The sequence below is a fragment of the Crocodylus siamensis genome, chromosome 1, assembly GCF_052110815.1.
Source record: "Crocodylus siamensis isolate JL-2025a chromosome 1, ASM5211081v1, whole genome shotgun sequence".
In the NCBI taxonomy this organism is placed as follows: domain Eukaryota; kingdom Metazoa; phylum Chordata; order Crocodylia; family Crocodylidae; genus Crocodylus; species Crocodylus siamensis.
Window position 1 is genome coordinate 368,865,378 of NC_143395.1, and position 20,674 is coordinate 368,886,051.

At 43.7% G+C, this 20,674-nt stretch overlaps 1 protein-coding gene across 6 annotated transcripts in view; it reads left to right on the plus strand.

Moving 5' to 3' along the window:
* WDFY2 (WD repeat and FYVE domain containing 2) overlaps positions 1 to 15,787 on the plus strand; it is a 117,177-nt gene extending 101,390 nt beyond the window's left edge. Inside the window, exons 12-14 of one of the 6 annotated variants that reach the window (XR_016439058.1) lie at positions 1,756 to 1,994; positions 5,904 to 5,976; positions 15,357 to 15,787. Coding sequence is in view for 3 of the 6 variants with exons in the window: in XM_090026676.1 (XP_089882802.1) it covers positions 1,756 to 1,785 (30 nt within the window). In the remaining 3 variants the exon portion in view is untranslated. Of the gene's footprint in view, positions 1 to 1,755; positions 11,223 to 15,356 lie in introns of those variants that run through there. The other 5 variants (XR_016439056.1, XR_016439052.1, XM_090026676.1 and 2 more) reach the window with 5 other exon arrangements.
* Positions 15,788 to 20,674: the final 4,887 nt, after the last annotated feature.

Genomic DNA, 20,674 nt, shown 5'->3' on the forward strand with positions numbered 1-20,674 from the left:
AGTAAATTGGGACTGCTATCCCCAGGAGCACGCTCATAATGAGAAATAGCCACAAAGTTATTATACATTTTGTATAATAATTTTGTGTCCTATTCCCTGTTTTATCGTGCCATTAATTGCATGAACATGTGGCCAGGTTGCTACTTAATATGTGAATAGCTGATTAATTGCATCTCAAGTGTAATGTCTGCTAGGGGACTCAAGTGACTGAAAAACAGTACTGATGCAACATATCCCCTCCCCTCAGAGACTGACTCTGACCTAGCGTCTCTGCTAGGCTAGCAGGGGATGAGTAGACCATATTTCGGGTGAAAACCAGTATTTCAGGTTCTGTGGCTGGGTATTTATTGAGGTAATGAATTCTACACCTAAGTCCATTAATAACTTTGTGCCTTTTCCATGCAAATAAGCACGCTATGATTTCAGGCGTGCTAATAAGGGAATCAGTAGGAAGAAAATGTGATCTGCTAAGACTAACTGGAATTACTGTTTTTATCTAGACTAATTCTGATTTTTGATCAGCGGCCAAAGCAAGTACCATCATTTTACTGAGCTTTGTATTTGGAGCACTGGTATAGTAAGAATTGAGTGGAAATAAAAACTGCTCTAACCAAGCAGTAACCAAGGTATTGGAGAGTTGGAGGAATTGCTGTGAAGCACTGAAAACAGTTTTAAATGGTCAAAATTTCAAGTGAGCTCATAAATTACTGGAGTAGAACATTTTCTCTTCAGCAAACAGCCTCAAAATCTCATTTTAAAACAATTGCCTTTTTAAATCAAATTCCTTCATAGTATTCGAACAATACAGTACAGAGACAGTCATGTTAATTCAAAGTCAGGCAGAAGGCAGGACACAGTTCTAAAAACTTAGTTCCAAAGTACCATTCTGCCCTGTTTTCTACCAGTACAGTACAGTACAGGTTTTCTATGCTCATTCTGAATAACTGTAATGCAGCTTTTGTTTTGCATACGCGACTTGAATGTTTGTGGGCAGAAGTCTCAATGTATGTCTATGCTAGGAAAATATGTGGAAATAACTGCTAGAGATTTAGCTTAGATGATGTACATGGTAATCTTTTTCCCTTCCTCCCCTCTTCCTTGTGAAGACCACAGGCTAAAACAACTTGATCCACAGTGTACCTAGTCTAGGAACTGACTTGAGTGTGTTTTTTGTTAGGAAGACACAAGTCTCCACCTATAAACTTTTTAATATTAGAAGGGAGGGTGACATGGGCCAGCTACCTTGAGGGTAAGTGTCAACCTTACCTTTTTTTGCCTGAGGAAGTCCAGTTGTGGTGTACATCAAAGTATCTAATCTTAATGAGTATTTCCTGGGTAAAGATGAGATGGAAGGTGTGTCAAGTTTCAGTGCAGAGCCAGTTAAAATTCTGAGGGAGTTCATAATAAAGGGATGGGAATAATCATTATATTAAAGAGAGAGACCTGTAGATCATAATGTTAATCAGTCATATTGGCAGAAGTGCAGTGTTCTTGACTGTTTTTTCTGAAAGGCCTATTCTGTAGGTCTGTCTTACCCAATTAAAGAATAACAATAGCATACCTTGCATACCTTTGTCTAACTGACATGAATAATGAAAGCTTCCAGAAACGGATATGTTCCTTGTAAAGAAATGAGTCAAAAATTGGTCAAGAACTCTCAGAACTTTGGCTTCCATATTTGACCTAATGCTTCTCTTTAACAGAATAGCATATTGCACTTGTCCAGTATTACATATCACTTTTTTTTCTTAACAGTTATGGGATATGACACCAGTAGTGTCTTGATGATGCATCACTGGAATGTAAAAGTCATTTTTTTCCTGAAGAAACAGATTCCCTAACCCTAATCAAGTTGCAGAAGATAAGATCATGCAGTGTGTGCGGCAGATGAAAAAGGAACTAATGCATCTATGATTTTAAGTCCTCTGCTAGATCAAGGCTCAACGTTTGCACAGAGACTCTATTTCAACTTGTTCTCAAAAATATACAAGAAGGTATTTTTTTAACTAACGGTTTGTACAATCTGGCTGCGTTCGGGTGTTTTGAGTTTGTCTGGAAAACCTGTGTGTAGTGCAATTTAGTTTTTGTATTTCGTTATGTCGGGATACATGCTGCTTGGTGTGGAGGGGTTTCTTGGTTTGAAATGTTTCCAATACCTGCATACTGTATACAAAGCTGTCAAAATTCCACACACACCCCCCAACCTCCCTCACAGAGACTACCTATTTATTTGTGATGGGTTTTGCTAATGTGTTCTCTTGTGAAAGAATTTTGAGTCGGGTCTTATATTTAACAAAAAGGTGCATTGTAAAGGGTTTGAGGGATTATTGCACTTCCAAAAAGGGCTTTCCTGTTTACATGTTTTAGCAAACATCATTCCCAGGTATGGTGATGGTACTGAGTTTCATTGACACCTTCCTGTCCTTTTCCCTTGCCACACAAATTGCAAAATGAAGGGAATGGGTTGCTTAGCAACTCCTTTTACAATAGCTGAAATTAATTTTTTTCAGCTCAGTGTTAACAAGAGCATCCATGCCAGTTTTGAATTTGAGTCTGTGCAAACTGGTTCAAATTAAAATACTGGCAGGAGCTTAAAACTGTGGAAGGGCATAAAGTGGGGCCTAAGCAAATTTGTTTGGGCCTGATAAGCTTGCTTTTCCTCAGGAGGCATCATTTTAGTATTCTGTATTGCTGGAGATTAAATTCACTTCCCCCACTCTTGTTCCCAATCTGGTTATTTATATTTATTTTTAAATGACTGATTTTTCTTTATTGATCTTGTCTGAGGTTGCTGAATTATACTCACATGTCCTGCAGTTGGAATTGGCACTTCCTTTTAAAAATAAAGGCAACTTAAAAACCTGAATTGGTCCAAATGACCTTTTTACAGGGGCATTGTTAAAGTTAATAGGCAAGAAAATTGCCCTCCTTTTTTTAAGAAGGTCCTGTCTGCTAGGTCATCTCTCTGGATTCTTCCAAGTTGGTGCAAATAGCTTCTCTCAAGGCCAATACCATATTTACTTGAATATGAGACAAGGTTCCCCTTTTTCCTCCTTCACCCCCCATTGGCATTGGTGGGAAAAAAAGCCCCTTGCCTTATAATTGTGTACAAGGAAATTTCACTAAATACATTGTCTGTCATTAAACTGCTGCCAAAAGCAGCATGTGCCCAGCAATAGAAACCAACTCTGAAGTTGATTTAAATGCAGCTAACACTGAGTGACTGTAAAACACATGGCCCAATGTTAGGCAGACATGCTGATGGGAACTTGCCACAAAAATAGATTAGTACAGCCCATCTGAATAAGACATATGGTAGTACCTATTAAGTGCAGTCCCCCTCACCACCAACTGTTTTTCAAGTCCTACTGAGCCATGGCATTACATGCCGTTCACCCAGAATCTGTGTCACCCCCTCTCGACCATGTTTAATTTCAAGGTGGTTGTTTTCAAATTTGTTTCTCACTTCTATGTGCTCACTAGGATCTGATGGTAAGGAGAAGGGGAAGGGATTGCCGGGGGGGAAAAAGTTAAGGGGAAGCAGAGAGTAAAGGGGCTCCACGACTCCCCTGATTTATTTTCCCTGCTGTAGCAGTGGGAGGGGAACAAACTCAAGGCAAGCCTCCAATAATTAGATTCTATACCTGGAAAATTATAACACATTTATAAAGTTTCTATATATAGAATCTAATTATTGGGGGGGGGCTGTCTTATAATCATCGTCTATTCGAGTAAATACAGTAACAATTTAACGTCAAATGGAGGGACCTTGGAAGGTACTGCAGGACCTTCCACATGGGGCTGCTGTTGAGACACTATGACCCAGTCGCCAGGATACAAGAAGAAAATGGCTAAGCTCGGGTCTGCTGGTAGCTCTGAAGTAATTTGGCCCTGTCTAGACTTCATAGTCTCCCTTTATACTCTGGAGTAATGATACTGAATGACCTTTACTAGTCTAGATTGCAAAGTGCTTTACAAGGGAAGGGCTAAGTAAAGGATTGCAGCCTTGTGAAAATCTACTCGTACCTGGGGTATGCAACTACCTTAACAGGTGAATAGAAAGTGCAATTGGTTTGTAACTTATTGGTCTTTATGGTAAAAGGCAAATGAGTAAATTCTTGTGTGTGGCAGGGAGGATGAGTCTTCTTGCTACTATTTACTTTATTTTTTTCATTCATCAATGTATTTACCTCCTACTGAAAGCAGTGCCATCCTGGATTTATTGGTTATGCTATTTAGCATCTGGTTCTCCTAATCAGTGTATGTTAGCATGTATTATCAAAAAATGGGCTAAAGAGATTCTTTCCCAGTTTGAATGATAATTCTTTTTAAAGTTGGTCTACATCTTGTCATGGCCACCAGCCATTCATGTTCTCCTTTACACTGACTGGTGGTTCATGATCTGGCTTTTGTGACTGAAATTTATTTTTCTTGACAAAGCTATGCAACATCAGTCTGTGGCTTGCCAGCATTCAAACACTTATTGCTTAGCTAAAGTGAAACTCTGCTGCCTTCGGCTCCTCCGTAATACCTCAGGGTAATAATGGACTGCTACCTTTATAGCCTGACTAACTTTGCTGCTGCCCTGGGCAAGTATCTAGTAGGATGGATGAAACATCAGGAAGAACAGGACAATAGTTAAATTGAGGTGTCTAGAAATGTGAAACAGGAGAGACCTGGTAGACAGCTGGTCTGTATTTTTAAGTCAGTGGCATTCTGACAGCTTACAGCAGTTTAAAAAAAAATGTCCTTTTGTTTGATCCCACAGGCTGCATCCCCATGAGCAGAAACATGCAGTTTGTGGCATCTCAAAGCCTTTAGAGGCACCACAAAACGCACGTAGTGCTCATGAATCCATTTGCTGCTCTGCATATTTGTAGTGTGGTGGCAAAATTAGATACCAGGAAATCCTTGCATCTTAAAAAAACTGCAACAGAAAAAAGCAATGGCTGCAGCATGTGCTGCCAGAAACAAGAGCCTGGCTGGCCAGAGCCACACTCCACCTGCTGGCCAGGCTCCACATGCCCATCTAACCCCTGCTTCTGCTCCCAGAGGCCCGCCAGGACCCAGGTAAGGCTGCTGAGGCAAGCACCTGGGCTGGCCCCAGCCTCCCCTACCCCACCCAGGGCAATTTATGCAAGGGCAGCCCTTGGGACAACTAGCAGCAGCACAAATACATGCCACTGCTATTAGCCCCAGGGAAATGCACAGTCCCGTGCATGGGGATGCACCCATAGTGTCTGGGAATTTCAAATCAGCCAAACAAAAAATTATTCTCTTGAGCCAAAGTATTTGTCCCAGACAAAGTCAGGCTTGATGGAGTCCAAAGAACCACTTGACTATGAGAGGTGACTGTGAGGTAAGAAAAATCTTTCCCCAATCCTGCCAGCTCTGAGGCCCATCCCTGATCATTAGTTTCAGTCCAGTGAATAAGATTTAGGTAGGTGACAGCCCCACAAATAACTTCCTCTGTCTTTTTTTTTTTTTTGGCTTTTAATATACAGGCAGTGACTGTAAGGCCCTTCCACATGCAGTCTACTAACAAGATGAATGGACAGTAGGAGTCATACAAGTGAAAGATCTTCAGGGGGAGAAATTTGTTTCTCGCCATGACACTGATTCTCACCAGAGTTCTATCTCATGTCTCTAGAAGGCTAAAATAGGCCTGTCTAAGTTGAGATCATCGTCCTTTATCTTCCACATGGAAGTATAGAAGGATTTGACATTTGCAAAATTAAAAAAAACACAAAAGAGTCCAGCCTTAAGTGTTAGAAGATCAATTTCTTTTGTCCCTTTTGAGCAGCATGGAACCCAGGATTCTGGTTCCTGCCGCGTCCTGCTAAAAGCAGTGAAAGAAAAGGAAATGGTACAATCTACAAAAATAAGTTATTTCTTTTTTCCAGTTCCAGGGAGTCTTTGAACAGGGCTGTTACATTGGACAGAGGACTAACGCAGGAAAAAATCCATATTCCAAAGGTAGTTGGATTATGGTGACAAGTTTTTTGTTGTTTGTTTTTGTTTTTCTTCAGTTAGTCCAAAGGTTACTGCTGGGATAGGGGGTTACAGACCATGCTGGCTGCCTTCTTTTTCTGATTTTAAATGTCATAGATTTTCTTATGTCCCTTTTTTGCTATCTCTTTATCCTTCAGGAAATCTAGTCCCCCTATCGTGTTTAAAATCAAATCACTGCACTGTTTACTGCAAATAGAATCCACTGGTATTGTGAAGTGCGACAATAATAAACCAGCGCACCTGGACAACTGATTTGAAATGCATACATTCAGAATCGTTAAAGGAAGATATGTCTAAGTGTCTGGGGTTTGGGGAGAGACTTTTTAATGGTAAAAATGAGAAATAATGACAGTGTTAAGGAAAAGAAAATATATATATGAACTACCAGCAATGATCTTCTGGGGTCATTACTGCTTATACTCTGAGAATGGAAAGAATATCTTCCTTGCTTGGGTCCTTTTTAAAACTGGACTCTGCGTAAGGTCAGCAGACAGTATTACAACGAATATGTGTGCAGTGGTAGCAGGAGGGACTAGATGACCCATGGGGTGCCTTCTACTCCTTTTTTTTCCTCTTATGTGATAAGATGGATGTACTATCTTTCACTGCACAGTTAAAGGGATCCTCAAGGTTTTCAACTTGACACCAGAGCAAGAAAAATAGGTGTCCGCACCAAATGGTGCAATTCTTAGTGGTATAAAATGGAATAATGGTTGGGTACATTAGTCACCCTGTTAAGGTTAAGCTTTAAGGCTGCTTATAGATTTCCAAAAAAAGCACGCCCCCACACTGAGTGCAGTGCATGCCCAGAAGAGGCATTGTGTTATTTTGACCTGGCTCACCCAACATCTATCTATATATATAGATAAGAGGAAGTGCATTAGTTTGACCCAGCTCCCCAGCATCTGTATAGATCAGGTGCTTCAGCGGGGCTTTTATCTAATAGCTGATTAGATAAAAGACTAAAAAGCCTTGATGGGATGTTAGATGGATCCTTCTCTGTGGCACAGACTAGTCCATAAAGAAAAGATTCACGGGGTGGGGGGAGGAATAGTGTAGGAGAGAAGATTTGTAAGGAAATCCCTTTGTTGATGTAAATTTTAAAAAAAAATACCGAGACATGATTTTTATCAGTGTAAGATCTTGGGACTGCTATAACTATTTTAGAATGCTATGCATGTCTGTTCTCACTGTTTACAAGAGAGCTGTAAGGACCAGAATAAATTATCAAAATAATTTAAATCTCTATTTTGTAGCATGTAGGAACTATAACTGAACAGTGAAAATATATATATAATGTATTAATGCCCTCACCCTCATCCTTTACAGAAGTTTGCATTGACCAGAGTAAACAAATATGTATTCAGTGAAGTTTTCTTAACATATTGTTTTGCATTGAGAATGTTACTATGCCAAAACTACAGTTTTAGGAAGACTGATGTTAGAGTTGAGGGCACTTGGTACCTGTGTGCAGTATTGATTGGAAAAAATGGGCCAAATTTTCTCTTCAAAATCACGTACAGGTTTCCCTCGCCAACTGTTGGGGTTAGGTTCCTGAAAGTTGCTGTGGGTGGTAAAACCAAAGGCTTATAAGAAAAATGGCAGGTGGTGGGCTGATGCGTGGCCACGGAAAACCATGGTTACTCAAAATTGTGGTAGCCAAAATGGGATATAGAATATTAAGTGTGGATGCTCAAAGATGTGATTGGCAAAACCGTGGTTGGCGAGGGAAACCTGTACATGAAAACCTATCAATTTTGTGCATGTCAGAGGAAAACTCCATGTGTGTCTACACGTCACAGTATGGTGATGTTGCTGTGGTATCGTGCTTTAGTACTTCCTTTTGGAAGTACTAAAGCGCAGCACAGTATGTGTGGTTACTATGCTGTGCATGTGGTGCATGGTTAGACTTTGCAGCTAACATTGCTGTAGCGGTGCACTATAATGGGGGGAGTGCACCACTACAGTGACATAGCTGGCGATCACATATAGAACCGCATGATCACTATGTCGCCATAGTGTGCCATATGGCACTAGCGCATTGTTACATCCATGGGGCAACGTGTGTCCTAGCTTAAGATCAATAGCTATGATTTTAGTCATTAAGATTCAAAGCGTATCTCTTGGAGGTTTTGTGTAACTGCTTTTTTTTTTTTCTGCCCAACATTCCCAGTTTAGCTTTTTGCATCATTAACTTAGGCTCTGGAGACGTCATATGCCACAGGCTTCCTGTGTGGTTTTGTTCAAGTCACTTAGTTTAGAACAGTAATAATACTTCTGAGCTTCCAAGAGTTCAGTGAGGATTAAAATATTAAAGATTGAGCAGCTCAGACCAGGACAGTGGTAGCAATCCTATAACTCCTTGAATGGAGTTTGTTGTGCTTGCTTTATACTTGCAAAGATTGTTGAGTCTTCCCCTGCTAAAGCATTAAATTAGTAATGGCCTACCTCTTAAACAGACTCAGTAGTCTGATTAAGTGTTTATCATTTTTTTCACTTTCTGTCCATGAACCATGCAGTTGCTCATCACTAGAGTTAACGATTCAGCAACGTTTCCGAAATTAACATTATGTAACAGTCATAGTTTCCTTGGGTAGGCCTGAAATGCCCACTCGCCTTTTGTCTGAGACGGTTAATAGTTCCTTTCTGTGCCTCTACCAGATAATCATCGCTAAGCAGTCAGGTTGCTGTTACCCAGTTAGTGCAGTATTGGTGAAAATGAACATACAGGTCTCTTCTGCCCAGGTGCAGACCGGTTGCCTTATTTGGGGCCGGGAAGGAATTTTATCCCATGGTCAGATTGGTAGAGACAAGATTTTTGCCTTCCTCTGTAGCCAGGGCCATGACACTCTTCCTTGGATCTCTCAAACATATTTTAACAGCCTTTGCAGCAGCTGGATGCTGGCCACCATAGTCTCCCTGCTTTATCTGTGGTATTTTAGGGTGTTTGTCTTGTGGTTGTGTCAGGGTTGACTATGTAGTTTTGCTAATAGGTTGAACAATGGATTTTTGTATCAGATAGTTTGGATAGGAATCATCCTATTTAAAGAGAACGGTATAGCTATAATGGTTATTTAAGAATAGGATGAAATTGTGAGCCACATGTTGGCAAACAATATTTGTCAGACATGTATTTGTGTAATATTTGTGGAATTGGAAGGTTGACTTTTATTGACCAGTTAGTTGATGGCATGATTCATTCTTTCTAGAACGTGACCCTTTTATCACTTTCATTTTACTTTATTCAGTCTTTTTTTGTGTGTTTATCACATTAACCAAATCAGTTTGTTTTTTTTTTTCACTAACTTCATCTTTGAGCATTCCGTTTTGAAAGGGGAGGAGGGAGGAGCCTTATAATTCCTTCTATTCTAGTGAAGCTTTTTTTAAGTCTACATGCCATTTGCAGTTATGAGGGATGTAAAAGAATGAGGTATCACTTTCAGTCCCTCTTTATATAAGCACCAAACTCCAACCAACTTTAATTCTATTTGAGTTTAATAATTTAGGGAATTGTGCTAATTTAACTCTAGTGAATTTATGTCTATGAACATCTGTCCTTACCTTTTCTACCTGCTTGCATGTGTTAATTTTAATAAGAAATTTGGGGTATACAGCCTCACTAGTCTCACCTGACATTCATCTGTTTGTGCTCTCTAAGATGGAATCAAACTGTCTACTTTAAAAGAATGACCTTGGTCACTTGTCATTTAAGTGGTGGATTGTCATTAATTGCCCTTGGGTAGGGGATGAGTGAATGATGGAGCCAAAATGGTTGGGCCCCAGTCCAGCTGTCAGTTATTAACATAATCCCAAGGCCTTTCACCAAGCGCTGACTGGAAGAAGAGTTGCTGGGGTCCCATTGAAAATCCAGGAATTTCTCCTTAATGACATGTGTTGAATTTATTAGTGAATTAAAAACAGCCAAATCTTTCTGCCCAACTTCCCTGTAAATTCTTGTGGGGATACCCAGCAACACAGATTTTGCTGGTCTCCAGCTTCTGATTCGGAAAGTGGCATCTTGGTCTTTGAAACAAGCAAGCAACAGCAGCCACTTTGGAGCTGTTTCCTTTGAAGCCAGTGGAAACAATGAATTTAGACAACTCTTAAAAACCAGTTGATATTGGGGAGAAGGAGCTTCTCATTTAGTTTTATCTATGAAGCTCTGCCCTGTATTCAAAAGGCTTTTGAAGAGAAAATTAGTAGCTCTGTTCTTTTTTATTCACCTACCTCTCCAGAAATTAACATGAGCTTGCTGAGGCTCATGCTGTTGGAAATGGTGTCGCCATCTGTGCTGAGGTTTGTTTCTTGAATAGACTTGTGCAGCTTTTGTCTTCCAGTTTTGCTTACACTAGGTATTTATAAAAAGCTAAGTACCTGGCCTTTTCCTGCTGCTGCAAACCACTTCATCTTCAGCTATCCATTTTTTTCAGAATGCGTTGAATCTTACCACAATAGAGAATAGACTTGTCCAAAGTTTTACCTGTAAACACATATGCAACACCCTCCCTTTAGGTCCATAAACCTGAATGGGGGAGACAGTTATGGATTCTGTGCTACTTGAGAAGTATTTCTTGGGTTTAGATGCTTTTCTGTTAACTCCCCCCCCCCCGCTCAACTCACACTCACACACTTACTTTCATGGTTAAATTTAGTTGTTTTTTTCCATTACTAAAGAAAATAATCTTCCCTTCTTTTCTGTCTTTAAAATAGTGACAGGGGTTGCCACAAGCATAATTTTTAGTTCCTTGATTTCATAGATTTCATAGACATCAGGGCTGGAAGGGGCCTCGGGAGATCATCGAGTCCAGTCCCCTGCCCAAAGGGCAGGAAGTCAGCTGGGGTCATAGGATCCCAGCAAGCATCCAATTTACTCTTGAAGGTGTTCAATGTAGGTGCTTGAACCACCTCTGCTGGCAGACTGTTCCAGACCTTGGGGGCTCGGACAGTAAAGAAATTCTTCCTTATGTCCAGCCTGAAACGGTCTTGCAGGAGTTTGTGACCATTCGACCTCGTCATCCCTTGGGCACTCTGGTGAACAAACGTTCCCCCAGATCCTGGTGGTCACCCCTGATAAACTTATAGGTGGCCATCAGATCACCCCTGAGCCTGCGCTTTTCCAGGCTAAAGAGTCCCATGGCTCTCAGCCTGTCATCGTAAGATCTGTTTTCCTGACCTCTGATCATGCGCGTGGCTCTCCTCTGGACTCTCTCAAGCTTCTCCACATCCTTTTTGAATTGTGGAGCCCAAAACTGGACGCAGTACTCCAGCTGTGGCCTCACCAAGGCCGAGTACAAGGGGAGAATGACGTCCCGGGATTTGCTCGAGAAGCATCTATGGATGCACGCCAGCGTTTTGGTCGCTTTACTAGCCGCAGCATCACATTGCAGGCTCATGTTCATCTTGTGGTCAATGATGACCCCCAAGTCTTTTTCTTCAGTAGTGCTAACCATCGTAGCACTGCCGAGCCTATAAAGGTGCTGCAGGTTTTTCCTCCCAAGGTGGAAAACCTTGCATTTTTCGGTGTTAAACACCATGAGGTTCTCATCCGCCCATTTGCTGAGCTTGTCCAGGTCAGCCTGGATCACCCGCCTATCTTCTGGCATGGATGCTTTGCCCCAAAGTTTGGTGTCATCGGTGAACTTGGCCAGTCCACTCCTGACTCCAATGTCCACATCGTTAATGAAGATGTTGAACAGTATGGGTGCAAGGACAGAGCCCTGAGGGACCCCACTGGTCACAGGGCACCACGATGAGTGACTGCCATCAATTACAACCCTCTGGGTCCGACCACGGAGCCAGTTTCCCAGCCAGCGGATCGTGGTGGAGCCAAGGCCACAACTGGCCAGTTTGGCCAAGAGGTGATCATGGGATACCAGATCAAAGGCTTTTTTGAAGTCGAGATATATGACATCAATCTCTTCTCCCTTGTCCAGGTGATAGGTCACCCGGTCATAGAAGGAAATGAGATTGGTCAAACAAGACCTACCCGCAACAAACCCGTGCTGGCTATCCCTTAGGATGTTAGCCTGGGCCAGTCCATCCTTCACGTTCCAAGACCAGGGGCAGGCAATTATTTTGGGTGGAGGGCCACTTACCCAGTTTTGAGAAGCTGTCAAGGGCCATATGGATAGCCCTGCCCCTTGGCAGGTGCCCTGCCCCTTGGTCACCATCTTGGGGCCAATGTCTCAGGGCCAGCGCTGGTGGGGCCCAGAGTGGGGCGCAGGCTGGCAGGGGTCTGTGGAGCCAGGCTGGGCTGCACCAGCAGGGAGAGGGGGGAGCTGGCCTGGCTCCACGAAGCCCCTGCCGGCCAGGACCCTGTACTCCTGCCACCCTACTCTAGGCCTCGCCGGTGCTGGTGGGGGGCAGCGTGCAGCCCCGACCCCCTGCTCCGCAGCAGGGAAGGAGCTGGTGCTGAGTGCAGGGAAAAGCATCCCCTTCCCACCCCGTGGCCAGCACTCCCTGCTGCAGCTGCTCGCAACCCACGCAGGGCTGTCCTGAGGAGGCACAGGCAGCCCCAGGCATGCTGCGAGTAGCTGCAGTGTGGGGCACTGGCCACAGGATTGGTGAGGGGCTGTTTTTCCCATGCTCAGCACCAGCTTGTAACCTGCCCCACTGCCAGCTTGGGCCCTGCGCTGGCTCCAGTCTCGCATGTTGCAGTTGCACTGTGGCAGCAGCAGCTGCGACCCCCACCTGCTTGCCATGCCGGCCAGTGTTTGTCACCACCGCCTCTGGGCTGCCCAGTGACAAGCTTCCCCTGGGTACTACTGCCCCTGGTTCCTGTTATTTTTGACAGGAACCAAAGACAGATCAATATTAATTTTCTAAATTTTTTAGGGGCCCCACAAGCTGGCTAGAATGGCCTCACGGGCTGGATCTGGCCCGCAGGCCATATTTTGCCCAACCCAGTCCAAGACCCTTTCCCATAACTATCTAGTGATGCCTTTTCAAGTGTAAGGTGAAATGCTCTTGCCTGCAAAAAAGCAGGAATTAAAGTGTAGGCTAAAGCAGGTTGAAAACAGGGACGTCTTAAAAATCACTGAAGTCTTCCCTCTGTTTTTCCATACAAATCTAAAAATCTTGTCAAAATACTGATGCTTGAAGATGGACCGACTGGTCTTTGATTAATTCAATGGAGATGTAATGTAACCAGAAACTTCTCCCAAACCAAAGCACCACTAGAGTACTAATTCCCTTTTTGAGAAAAGGGAGAAAGCAAGGAGGAAGGCACATGAGGTATAGCTTCCACCAGTTTCCAAATAATGGGCATGCAGTGGATAGGGGGCCGTCGTTCTTCTTGAAAGGCAAGGACCATCGATTCTCATCTCTGAGAATCATTTCACCCTTACAGCCCTACTTCTTGTAGTGTTCAAAGCCTGTCTGTCTTTCACTCACTAGATCAGACCTTGACTACTGTAGTTCAGGGTCACTGACCATGTTGTGTGTAAACAGTACTGTTCTTTATTTCTTTCCAGAAATGCATTTGGAAAAACAGAATTTTTGAGCTCTGAATGGAAAACTTCCATCCACACAATTAATATTCGGTATAGGATTTTCAGATGTTCTTAGCATGGACCTAACTCTTCCCACTAAAGTAATTGGTAAGACACTCAAATGAAAGCCAGAATCCCACCCTCGCTCTTAGAAATTGTGCAAGGACACATTCCCTTCAACACCGCTTACATCCACGTCAGTTTGAGACTACTGCTCAATTCATAGGACTACCTAATATGAAAATCTCGGAAACAGGGAAATGCCTCAAGAAGGCACTATGAATGTATTGGCACTATAAAACAGTTTTTCTAGTTCAGTGGGACATACTGCAAAAATGCATGGTTTACGAAAAGCATGTTTATCAGCCCTGCACTTGCTTTTTATGGATAGCAGAACTAACTGTGACAAGGTACCAACGCTGTGAGAGCCCTGGCAAAATGCTGGTACTAGAGAACACACTACCTTTTTGTTTACAATGCAAATGTTCTTCAGGGTTTACAAGGAACAAGACTTCCTCAGATGTAAACATTTAGGAAAGGCACACTTGACTTGAAAATCATCATCTGCATGTTGCTATGAATAACCCCCTACAACTTCTGCAAAGACTAGAGAAAAGCTTGTTGCGTTTAGTTTGTTTGGGAGATCTGACAACCTTATACAGTCAGGTGTGCCATAGGGTTGATAGTGCACAGGCTTCCCCAGGAACATGTGCCTAATGGTGGGAGCAAGGGAGTGTAGGGGCAATGAGCCTAGACATGCTTAGTGATTCTGTATTCATGCCTATGCAAATAAATTATCCAAACAGGAGCACAAAAATGCCTTACTGACCACAATGTTTTCAGAGACAGGAAAAAAAATACATTAGAAGGTTTCAAAAATGTTTTAAGTAAGGTAATTTAAAAATCCAAATTCAATTATGGATCTTGGAAGATGGAATCTAAAGGTTTGCTCTAACTGTGGTGAAGAGGGTGAGGTTAGGGATCTTTGCTGTGGCTGCATTTCAGGCTCTGAGTGAAACCTTTACATGTCATATGCAAGGAGCACTACAGATTTTATATTACTTTGCAGAAAGTGCACTGCTTAACCATCATCTGTCCATCCCTGTTTGATACGGAAATTGTCGCTTTGCTATTAACGTTTGTGTTAATGTGGTTTGCATACGCGGTATGAAGAACGTCATCTGAGTTTTATTAACACAGAGCATCTTGCTGTAGGTTCATCATGTCATAACTCATTTGACCTGTTAGTTTAAAGGGATTTCCTGAATGGAGGAAAACTGAGGCAATATAGCCTCATTTGCAATCTAGTACTGTTATTTGTAATGGATGACTAATGTATTTAGGTTTGAATTGCTGTCCTTGAATTTTTTTGATCAAATATGCTCTATCACCATATGGCATTTTGTTTAGATTTCCTCCCACCCCCCAGCACAGTGACCAAATTTTAGTGTCAAGACATTCTCATAGTGCACTTGTAGTTTGAGGTATTCAAATATGCCAGTACAGAATATGGACCAAAATACTTAAGTGCACTTTTGATTTGTTTTTATTCACTATTTATGTAGCTTACAATAAACTGATAATTTATATAATGCATACATGAAAACCTAATTTAGAGAAGAACAAATACACAAACGGCTTAAAAAGCTTTGCAGACTATGTCAATAAATGTTTACTGCATAAGATGTCTTCTTAACTTGTGTCCAAACACTATCATGCTTCCACTAACTTCTCTAATGTGCATAACTTTATCTCCAGTTTATTTTTAAATAACGTACATCAGTGATTATTCACCCTGAATTTCAGAATCCATTTTAAAGCTGTCCTTTCATGCCATTTTTTTTAAATCTGTAGCAAAGATGACAGATGTGAAGGTATACCATTCAACTGCTGCAAAAAGAACTAAGAATGTTTAATGCTAAGAATGCAAACACCCATTGTGCTACTTGGCAGTATATTGCATGAAGAAGGATGTCAGTGTATTTTCAAATCAGTGGTATGAAATTTTTATTGCAAAAGGATCTATATTATTCAGGAATAAAAAATTCCATTTTAAATTTTGTATGTTAATGATTCATAAAATGCTGCAGATTCTGAATGTTTTTTTTCCTTTTTCTGTATTTTCCCCTTCCGCATTTTACCACTTTTTGAGTTGCTTTTATTTAACAGCTCAAACAATGTAAAATTCTGTTTAATGTAAAGCCTAAACATTTGGGAAATTAAAATATCTGTGCAAACCTTCCCGTTGTACTGTTTCACTGTGGTTAGAGAAGGAATTAAGGACAGAAAATATTTTTAGTAATACTGTTGCCTGAAAGGTGTATTATTTGAGTCCCTTCAGGAAAAATGGAATAAAGGGCAACAGATAGTGACTTTTCAAGTTCTTTTGCTAATGTTTGGTACTTGGGTACATCTTAAAATCATGCGCAACTATTCCATGTATATTGAGAACAGGCTGGAAACATATCTCCAATTTGATCCTAACTGGGATACTTAGGAATAATAAGTAAATGTGAAATTAATTATTGCTTGTTGCTTTAAACCTACATGAAAATGTATAATCTAGACATGATGATGACTCCTATCTGCACAAAAGTGGTGACAAGCTTTGTGTATAGCCCAGAAATACAACTTGCGTTGTTTATATTATCTCAGGCAAACTAATAATATAATATTCCCAGTTGTCCTCAGACATTGTATAAAAACAGTGATGCTCATTATTGTAATGTCATTTGGTCTGAAGCTTCAGATTTGGCCAGAAGCTTGCTATTTATCTTGCTTTGGGCTGCTATTTAAATACTTCTGCTATTGCATGGTATGTCCCTGGCCTGGTTAGGATAAATTGGGCTTGGTGTCTGGAAGTAGGCAAAGTCCATAATTGCCATGGCTCCACATTGTTGCACTACAACAGTCTCCTGATTTATGTGACTTACTACATATACATATTTCATAGTTTCATAGTTTCATAGTAGCTAGAGTCGGAAGGGACCTAGGTAGATCATCTAGTCCGACCCCCTGCCTTGGCAGGAAAGAGCACCGGGGTCAGATGACCCCGGCAAGGTGCTCATCTAACTTCCTTTTAAAAATCCCCAGGCTAGGATCCTGCACCACTTCCCCTGGAAGCCGGTTCCAGGCCCTAGCCGCCCTGACTGTGAAGTAGCACCTCCTAATATCTAATCTAAACCTACCCTCCGCCAGCTTGTGACCGTTATTCCTGGTCACTCCTGGCAGCACACAGGGGAACAGGGACTCCCCCAATACCTGCTGATCCCCCCTGACCAGTTTGTAGCAGGCCACAAGGTCCCCCCTTAACCTTCTCTTGTGGAGGCTAAACAGGTTCAGGTCCCGTAGCCTCTCCTCATAAGGCCTGCCCTGCTGACCCCTGATCATACGAGTGGCCCTCCTCTGGACTCTTTTTCCATATCGTCCACGTCCCTCTTGAAGTGTGGTGCCCAGAACTGGACGCAGTACTCCAGCTGCGGCCTGACCAGTGCCGCATAGAGGGGGAGGATCACCTCCCTGGACCTGCTCGAGATGCATCTGTGGATGCATGACAGGGTACGGTTGGCCTTCTTGACTGCCTCCCCACACTGCTGGCCCATGTTCATCGTGGAGTCAATGACGACTCCAAGATCCTTTTCCGTCTCTGTGCTGGCAAGAGGGGAGTTCCCCAACCTGTAAGTGTGGTGCCGGTTCTTCCTCCCCATGTGCAACACCTTGCACTTATCAGTGTTAAACCCCATCCTATTCTCATCTGCCCACCGTTGCAACCTGTCAAGGTCAGCTTGTAGCCTATTGCACCCTTCTAGTGCACCCACATCCCCCCACATCTTAGTGTCATCAGCAAAGTTGAACAGGGTGCTTTCTACCCTCTCATCCAAGTCACTGATGAAGATGTTGAACAGTGCGGGCCCGAGGACCGAGCCCTGCGGAACCCCACTGCCCACGTCCTTCCAGGTCGAGAAGAACCCATCCACTACCACCCTCTGGGTGCGGCCCTCCAGCCAGTTGGCGACCCATTTGACCGTGTGGGCATCGACACCACAGTCTCCCAGCTTTTTGATGAGGACAGGGTGAGAGACAGTGTCGAAAGCCTTCCGGAAGTCCAGAAAGACTTCCACAGCAACCCCTGCGTCTAATGATTTGGTGACCTGATCCTAAAAGGCCACCAGGTTGGTCTGACAAGACCTGCCACTGATGAACCCATGTTGGTTGCCCCTGAGCATGCATTCCCCTGCAAGGCCCTCCTGGATGTGTGCCAAGATAATTTTTTCAAAGAGCTTACCCGGGATTGAGATAAGACTAACTGGCCTGTAATTTCCCGGGTCCTCTTTTTTTCCCTTTTTGAAGATAGGGACCACATTGGCCCTCTTCCAGTCCTCCGGCACCTCACCAGAGCACCACGAGTGCTCATAGAGCCACGCCAGGGGTCCCGCAATGACCTCGGCCAGTTCCTGTAGAACCCTAGGGTGAAGATCGTCCGGACCAGCAGACTTGAACACGTCCAGCCTCTCCAGAAGTACCCTAACTAACTCCTCGCTAACCCCTGGCCCAGGCGTGTCTCTCCCGGGGCCCGAGGGGGGCCCAGCAGGGAGGTGGCTGAACTGGTCCCTACTTAGGAAGACAGAGGCAAAGAAATCGTTAAATATGTTAGCTTTGTCATCTGGCATGACGACTAAGTTGCCCATCGTGTCCTGCAGGGGCCCCACATTACCTGGGACCCTCTTTTTACCCCCTATGTATTTGAAGAAGGACTTCTTATTGTCCTTAATCCGGGAAGCTAGTCCTATCTCCATCTCTGCCTTGGCCTTCCTGACTGCCCCCCTACATCCTCGGGCGACTGTAACATAGTCCTTCTTGGTGATGACCCCATCCCTCCATTGGGTGTATGCCTCCCTTTTAGCAAGGAGACATTCCCGGATGCTCCTAGTGAGCCATGGGGGTTTATGTGCCCTCCTGCTCCCTTTGACCCTTGTTGGGATTACCTCCCTTTGGGCATGGAGGATCGTCTCCTTAAGGAGCAACCACTCACTTTGGACATCTGGCTCCCTTCCCCTCTGGGTCCTCAGCACTTCCCCAACGATCCTCCTTAGCTTGTTGAAGTCAGCCCTCCTAAAGTCTAGGGCTGTTGCCTTGCTGCAGCCCTTTGCCACCTTACGCTGGATGGTGAATTCCAGCAAGCGATGATCACTGTCTCCCAGGTGGCCCATTACCCGCAGCCCCCTCACCAGGTCATCACCCGTGGCCAGCACCAGGTCCAACAAGGCGTCTCCCCTGGTGGGGCTGTGCACCTCCTGGGTTAGATGGAGGTCCTGCACTCTGGCTAAGAACCGACGTGAGCGGTCAGACTTGGCTGACTGCTCTTCCCAGCAGATGTCTGGGAAGTTCATGTCCCCCATGACTACCACATCCTTAGCCCTCACTGCCTCTGTGAGCTGACCTAAGAATTCCTGGCCGAGCTCTTCTCCCTGGTTGGGAGGTCTATAGTAGACTCCCACCGTTAAGTCTCTATCCCCTGGACTGCCTTTTACTCTAACCCAGAGCACCTCAGAGTGCCCCCCCTCTACCCCCTTGCTAATTGACGAGGAAGTATATTCCTCCTTGATGTAGAGTGCTACTCCTCCACCTTTCCTTCCTATCCTGTCCCTCCTGTATAGCCTATAGCTGTTGACACTCACTGCCCAGTCATGCGATGAGTCCCACCACGTTTCTGTGATCCCCACTATGTCAGGGCTGGTGACAGCTAGGAGGAGGGCGAGTTCCTTCTGCTTCTTCCCCATACTTCGAGCATTCGTGTAGAGGCATTTGAGGCCTCCAACGATTGTGCCCACTGACCCCCTAGTTAAAGTATTATTAGTTAAAGTAATAGTGGGAAAGTCCTTGTTTATCTCACCTGATGATAATGGGTATCTCATTCCAGTTTTAACACAGGAGGCACCTACAATGTCTCTTTTTCATTCCCATACTTGTAAATATACAGGCAGTATAAAGCGTAACTGCTTCCTGACTATGAGGTAAAATCCAATTTGGGTTCTCTTTTTTGAAGTCTGGCTTTGAGGCTTCCTAAATTGAAGCACCATGTACAGGATGGAGTATTGGTTTCTCTGGGTTCATTGAGTCGAGCAGGAGGGCCTTGGCAACAGCTGCTTCTTTCGTTCTCATGTCCTTGTCCTTCTGACAAGATACTTAGCAGAATTTGCAAATTCATTGGAATCTGACGTAGCTGCACAGTAAATACTGCTTCTTTGGCCTCTAACTTGTGGCTTCTGGGCTGTTCTTAGTGTCTGCACACCCCCAGCAATGGCTGCTGAGCTGCCTAGAAATGAAGAAACAGACCACTGTCCTGCATGCAGTAGCTGCTTTGCAGTGTGTCAGGACCTTGTACAGTGCATGCAAACACTTGGTATCTATGGTTGCTGACTCTGTAAACTTGACAAACCTTTTCCCAATAACCAGCCATACTAGAGACACACCAGGCTGAAGTGTACAGCCCAGCAAGCCAACTTGCCTCTCTCAACCCACCAGAGAGAGGTTTTTACCTGTCATATAAAGCATTTGAAAGCACTAGTTATAGTAAGGACACTTTCTGGCATATCAAACTCAAATCTCTGCAAGAACCCCAATCCAGGAGCCACCCTTTAAAAAGTTTACTTTAGCTGCACACCTGATCTCACAGGTGACATGTAGGGGGAGCACGGGGTAGGGGGGTGAGGCTGGCCCTCATTGGCCTGGGAGTGGGGGGTGATGACTGGTGCCCCCCCCCCCCCCGAGCACGTGGGGGTGCTGAGAGAAGCACCAGTGGCACTTCTGGGTTTGTCCTGTTTCCCCGCCCTTTCCAGGTTGTTAATCAGCTGCTGGTGGTCCCCAGGATCACAAGGCATCAGTCACCCATGCCTGAGCCTTTACTTGCAACTATAAAAGTATCAAGTTAGGACTGGTTAAGTAGACAAAACCTTATCTTGCCCTTCAAAATGCTGCTGCTTTGAGCTTTTGTTTTAAAACTGCAATATTGTATTGTATATGAAGTAACACTGCAAGTTAATGGTGGAAAAGAGCATTCCCTGCCTCAAAGATGACAGCAGGAGGACTAACTGGACTTAATTTATCTCATTTAAGGGCATTTATTGAGAGCTGCTTTCTGAACAGAATTTATGTTATCGGCTCTACATGCA